General features: G+C 35.7%; 1 protein-coding gene across 1 annotated transcript; it reads right to left on the bottom strand.

Annotated features, from left to right (window-relative positions):
• LOC104500222 (bifunctional UDP-N-acetylglucosamine 2-epimerase/N-acetylmannosamine kinase-like) lies at positions 1 to 6,633 on the bottom strand (the record flags this gene model as incomplete). Its single annotated transcript, XM_010143833.1, has 5 exons — positions 1 to 643; positions 1,355 to 1,471; positions 2,116 to 2,298; positions 3,256 to 3,477; positions 6,504 to 6,633. Coding segments are annotated over 5 exons (888 nt in total), but the record flags the coding sequence as incomplete, so codon positions are not given.
• Positions 6,634 to 7,070: the final 437 nt, after the last annotated feature.

The raw sequence follows: 7,070 nt of genomic DNA, 5'->3' as shown, positions 1-7,070 counted from the left end.
CCTGGAAACTGAAAAGCTGATCACATCGTAGACTTTTTGTTTCACATAGGTGAGAAATGAGATATGGATCCCCAAGTATTAGCTACAATTTGACACACTATACACATATTCCCCACCATACATCAAGATAAGCTCATAAATATTTCAGCTACATTTAAAGCAACATGTGAGCTTACCAACAGAAGTGATTAAACCCAACAGAATTGCACATTAGTTCCTATGAATTCACATGAAATTTAGGAAAAATACAAAAAGATAATCTCAATTAGGAAATGCTAAAGTAGTCACTAAGTATTCAGAACACTACTCTCATTCAGTAGCTGCTCTCATCAAAGAAAAATTTTGGCAAGGTATTTCATCCACCCATTAGGCATTTGAATAGTCCATTTTTATAATTCTTCAAGTACCTAGTATATTCTACGTGTAGTATAATCCAGTACCAGACTTGCAGCTCCAAGAAGAGCAGGATCTGCTAGATTTGAGACCACCACATCCACCGTTTTAACTGAGGACAGAGCCTGTCTATTTATCACATCTTTGACAGCATTAACATAGTGGCTAGCTAGAACTCCGGAAAGGATCACAAGAGAGGGGTTCATGGTGTGCAGAATGTTGACAACTCCAAGGCCTAATGCTGTGCCAGCTGAAAAGGTAAAGTAAAAAGACATTAAGTAGAATACTCAAAGCAGTCCACGCATCAGAAGTTGAAATACATCTGTAGCACCAAATGACACTGCTGGAGAAGAGTTCTATTCCATATGGCAAACAGTTTTGAGTTCATGCCAATCTCACAGTGTCTGGTAACATAAATTTTTCTTTCAAAGTAAAGGAAAAAACCAGCAGTTTTACCGCAGAATAATGCATTATCTAATGATATGGATGTGAAAAACAAAGCAATGCATTATCACACTTGTAAGCTAAGAGAAAATACAAAACCACTACTCTACCATCTTAGTGCTGTCAGCTATATAGGAGGAAGAGGACTGTGTTTAAAGCTAGTAAAACAGAAAAATATCCCGTGTAAAGTACTACGTAAATTGTGTTTGCTTGCTCAGACTAGCCATTCACTTGCCTACAAAAAAATGTTTCCAAATATTCCGATGTGAGAATGTTGAGACCTGACTTTTAAGCTGATCTTTGCAGAGCTTTTCATCTTCTCATTTGTTGGAACAGAGACTCCTCTGTTTCCTCAAAAATTTTTACCTAACGTTTCATTACCATTAGTAATTTTTATAAATAGGTCCTCAAAGTAAGAGTTGTGTTTGTAATGTACAGTGCTTTAACACTACATTTTCTACAACAGTACGACTTCTGTATCTTGAAAAATATGATCACTTTGGGCTATTGTTCTCACCTGTTCTGAGAATGCTGTCTGCTTTTGTGTTCCCAAGCTTAGCTGCTTGAATGAGATGTGCAGCACTAACAGCCTCCTCCTTTTTCATTGACATTCCTTCTACTAAAAGCAGATCCTCTGTTTGAAGAGGAGGAGAGAAAGCCAAAATTAAAACATGATGATGTGGTAAGTCAAGAAATAGAGTGTGACAGACAGTTAAGATCTTTACATCTCTTTTATGTGCATACTGAAGTCTGAGTCCTGAGCAATCTGTCCAACCCCACGTTTAGCCAAAGTGGTAATGTCTGTATTATTCAGGGAACGATGTGTAGAAGCAGGGCATCAAACTCAAACAGTTACAGCATGGTAATTCTTGTCAGCCCCCAAAAGTTAATAAAATAAATATTCTCATAGCTGAGAAGCTATTGCTGAAAGACAATCATTGTGAAACCAAACCTCACCGAATGTCAGATTATGTTACAGCATGCTTAGAGAGGAGAGATTAAACTCTACTACATGCTTCTGGTAATTTTGAGACCAGTGGTTCCAAATGTGGTTTGCCTGGGTTTTGCCTTCACTGAAAAAGAATTGTATTGTACCATGCAGGTCATGGTGGCTCCTGGCCATATAGAGAAATCCTATCTATCTGGCTGCCTGTACACTTATTCTCATCTCCTCCTAGAAAAAGACAGCAAGTCTATTTTTCTTAATACCACCTTTGCAAATTTCTTCCTATACTGCAATTAGGTAATTAAGTTTTCAAAAATCAAATGCATAGATACCGTCATGCAGTTTCTTAGCTTCTCTCTGTAATGCTATTCCAGAGGCATATGCTTCTATACATCCTTGGCTACCACATAGGCACTCTGGTCCATCTAAAGATACAGCAATATGTCCAAGCTCAGCGGCACAGAAAGAACTGCCGTGGATCAATTCGTGTTGATGAATGATTCCACCTCCAATTCCTGCAAAGATACAAAAAACTTCTACAATTAAAATAAAATAAATAAATAAAAGAGTTTTTAAAGGCCCCATTCTGCAGGACATTGACATTTGCTTATTCTAATACAGAAAAATAAGATATGTGCATCAGTGGTCTTCTATATTGGAAACCAAAAATTACTGCCTATTGAAGAACTTTTCTGTTCAACATACCTAATAAGCAAGCTCATAGCTCACTCCTATTCATGTATTCATCAAAATGGTATATAATGTTACTGAACTACTATGGCATAACTTTTAAGCTTGGGAGTCCTGCTCTTTATGCACAAAACTAACCTTTCAAGTGGCCTTGAAATTTTGCATTGCAGATGAGATGTTTTAATGCTGTATTAAAAACATTTAGACAGCTAAACCTGTGTGCTGAAGAGCCAGGACACTTAAACCTGTAGTCTTCTGCGGCCCCTTTGCAAACCCTGGAGGTGGATTCATCAATAGTTACTACTGTCATCATTCTAAACGACCATATAATTAAGAAATGAGAAAATCTACTCCACATTTGCATTTACATGATACAATAAGTATCATCTCTCATATTCAGTTGCTTATAGTCTAGACACATATCCTGATCTGACTGGTATTTCTGCAGCTGGAAGAGAATTAAGCTATACAGCTGAAAAAACCCAAAATTATTCCAGCTAAATTTGCTAAGATTTTCCTTATTTTGAAAACATGTTATCAGCAGAATTCCCTTTTATCAAGAAGCTTATAGTATGCAAAAGGTTTAATTTGCCTGAATAAGTTAAGAAATACTCTAAAAGAAACAAAGAGATTACAAGCAAAAAGATTTTTGGTTTAAGAACCTAATATATCAGGGTTTTTCAGGCACAGCGGTGGTGTTTATGCTTTTAAGAACAGCTGAGACTCTGACTGAGGGTGCTGGTATTTCAACTTTGTGTTTCACTGCATTATAACATACCCACCTGTACCAGTAATAAGTGTTACAAAATCTTCTACTCCTTTTCCATGACCAAATTTCCTCTCTGCTAGAGCAGCACAATTTCCATCATTGTCCACCCAGACTGGCAGGTGCAGAACATCAGATATTGGAGTTCTGAGATCCACAGAGCTCCACTCCTGAATAAGTTTTGTAGAGTGAAGCACAATTCCTTCTCGGGGGTTTACCCGTCCACCTGTGGAAATACCTAAAGTCCCAGAAATGCAGGAGAGAAAAAGCAAAACTAAGTCTGTGTAATACTTCAAGTAAAAGATCTTTTTTCCTCTTTACAATGACAAGTGTTTTTAATTCTAATACTAACCTTTGAAGCAGAGCATGAAAGTAAAAATTTCCAAGTATCCTGGCAGTGCAATTTCTGACATATAGAGATAATCCATAGAACTCCAATGCCCTAATGACAATGCACTCAGTATCTTAAGACTATCTAGATGGATAATGGTTAGTGTTACTCAGAGAGTTAAGATTGCTACTTCAAATTAAGCAAAGAACTTAATACTTGTGTTTGTTTTTAGTCATGTATGAAAGACAGAAAATAGCAAATTGTGCAAAACAAATTGTTCAAACCCTAAAACAATAGAAGTGTCCTGAAATTTTCTGTAACTCTCAAGATTTACAATGACCTTAAATAACCACTGGACTTTGAGTAGTGATTTCTACTTAAAAATATACCATTATCTGGAAAAATCAAGACGTGTTCAGAGATTTGTCTACTGAACAGAATAGTGCCTAATAACAGGCACTATAATCAAACCTGTTTTCTCAGTCTGGAGAGACTTCTAAAGCTGATGGAATCTGTCAGGAGATTTGAAAAGTAGGACACTCTGTTAGGGAGATGTTTAGCTCTAGACAACAAACTTTGAACATTTTATCTATTATTCTTGTACAGAGATTATGCAATTGTGTCACTTATCTAAAGATGTTCAGAAAAAAAGAGTCCCAAGGTTAACATTATAATAGAAAACAGCCACAAAAGCTACAAGCAGATGAATTGAACATTAAAGCTGAGACCCCCGAAAGATCTCACTTTGTAAAGAACAAATCATCTGAGAACCTCTCAGCAAGTACCTAATACTAACCAAATAGAAACGATATTGCCAATGTTAATCCGTGAAGATCTCCCTAAGATTTTATGAACTAAATGTTTATTACAACAAAACCTTATTTAATACTTCATTGCTAACTCAGCAATAGCTTAGTAAAACATAACTGCCTTTTCTAAATGCCATAATTCTGTAATTGATGTAACTGGCTATGGGAATTAGCAGAAGCTATCTCTTCAGTCTCTTTTCTCTACTGTCAGCTCCAGAAAGAGAACTTAAATACTGCCTAATAACAGACAATAGATAGCTCTCAAAAGTACTTCTGCACAATATTTGTGTATAGATATTTGTGTTTAGACATTTTGGTTTAAAATGTAGAAGTAAAAAAAATAATGCAGTAACAGCTGCTAGTGTTCTTCAGGCCTGGTAGTCTTTACTTTTCCCTCATTTTCATAAAGCTCTTTTTAATATAAATCCTTTGAGTAAAAATTACAAAACTGAAACTAACTGTAAAGTCAATCCAATCTAATTTGATTATCAAGACAAAAAGATTTTGAAAATTATTATTTTTTTCAGAGTCCTACTTTTTAATCAATCTGCAAACCTGTTTTGTTTTTGTGGGAGTTCTTCAATTGAAGTTACCCTCCTGTAGCTAGAATTTTGAGTGCCGACAGCAGGTTATTGCACTAGAAGAAGGAAAACACTTTTTTCATTGCTTTCTGTTAGTAGCTCTCTCCTTATCAATTTCCAGTGGCTTTTGCCCTTAACTGTGATAGCTGGAAAAAGACCAGTGTTACTGATAAAAAGGCCAGGATTAAGCCCTTCTGCTCAGTCTTTCAAAAATTTCCCCAAAGTCACAGGAACTCCTAAGATTATTAGCCTTAAGGGAATGACTGAGAATCTAATACATTAATTATTTCCATAGGAATTGTATGACATTCTTTAAAGAGAAGTTTCAATTTCAGCTAGTATTTTAATTCTAACTATAAGTCTGAATCAGGCAAAGAGCAGTGAACAAAAATAGCCAGGTAAGAAATTTCTTATTCTGTAGCACTTTCCCCCTCATTACTCAGTAATTAAACAGTAAAGCAGTCACAGAAGGAAGAGGGCTGAAGAATAGATAGGAATGTAGTTTTTGTAAAATGACAAGCCCCTCTGTAAACCAGTTTATGGCTTCATTATCCTAATAAACATAGCTGACTGTAAACTATTCTTAGATACTCACAATAGTGACCACTGCAGAGTTTACTATCTTTTCTATAAGAACTATGAGGCTTTCAAGATTTAGCATTTGGACACAAAACAATCTGGGTGGTTAAGTCATGTGTATTACCAAACAGTCTGAAAGATTTGATTTGGAAGTCTGACATATTTCTTCTTATGGCTTTGTGTACTTAGCATTGTTCTGAAAAATATCTTTAGAAGAAGTTCAAATTAACTTTTCTTCATACTGTCTAATTCAAATAAGTTTTGGTCTGGAGCAAGCTACTTTTCTTTTGGAAGATTTCTCAGCTAAAATGAAGATTTTATGTCCTCCTTAAAAATCCAGGAGACATTAATCAGCACCTTCATAAATAACTGTAATATCCAAGACCAAAGCTCCTGGTCATCATTAAACTGAAGAAGGCATGACTGGTATAAACACACAGTTTAACTTGAAACTCTACTACAGCGTAAATAAACCAGAAATCAACAAAAAAGGCTCATTTTGTTCTGTAACTGCAAATTTAACATTTTAGCCTTTTTAATCTGCCCTAGTTCAAATGAGACTTCTGCTGCAGAGTTGATCATGGCCACAAAGAAAGGCTTACAGATAGCAGAGGAAACCTGACTCAGCTGCAGTTGTTTCAAGGGCTGTTTCAATATACGCTAAGTGTCTGACTCAGAATTCTGAGACTGCAGGGAGCTTCAAAATCCACAAAATCTATATACCACACATTTTAGATATAGTTTAGATATAGCCTAGCAGATTGCTTTCATGGCTGTTACAGACTGGGGCACTTTCAGTCTTTATAGTCAACTTCTCATTTTCACAGACTTTGAAGAATATAATTTAAGACCTCAAAATTCACAAGATTAGTTTTAGAAAGGTGCTTTAAATTAATCATTAGTGATTTAATTTTATGCTGAAAAACTTACATGAAAAGATAGAAGTTAGTATTTGCTAACTTACCTACTCCTAAAATTCTGCAGTTCACATTTACTGCCTCTGATGCAGCCTCTACACACATCTTTAGAATTAATTCCAGTCTGTCTTCATAAGTTTTTGGATTGAGCTGGGTATACTTCTTAACTATTTCACCCTAGAAATTAAAAACAACAGAACACGCCCCACAGAAATGTACTCCATGATGAAATTTCAAATTAAACTACAGTTCAACTTGAAAATGGAGAGTTATAACTTCCCTCTTTTAATAAAAATACATATGCATGCCTTAGATCTTGGTCCTACAGGTTATTCTGTGCAAGATTCCTGACAACTTCCTTGACAACAAGTTTGCAAGATTAGACATTACAATCTGATTGTGTAATCAACTTCCCCTGTCTGAAATAAAAAACATACTTTAAGGAACACATGGGTTCTGTAAGGAACTATCACAGCAGCTACTGGAACTGTTGTTAGGAGTAAACCATGATACAGCAATCCACTTCAGCTTAATACTAAAGTGTAAAAAAAAGGTAAAAGAGTAGCAATTGCTAAAAAGAACAGAAACTCTGTCCCAGTTTGAACATGGCAACC

This window comes from Buceros rhinoceros, unplaced genomic scaffold (genome assembly GCF_000710305.1).
Source record: "Buceros rhinoceros silvestris isolate BGI_N320 unplaced genomic scaffold, ASM71030v1 scaffold28279, whole genome shotgun sequence".
Lineage (NCBI taxonomy): Eukaryota > Metazoa > Chordata > Aves > Bucerotiformes > Bucerotidae > Buceros > Buceros rhinoceros.
Note: the sequence above shows the minus strand (reverse complement) of the source record. Positions and strands in the feature narration are given on the sequence as shown.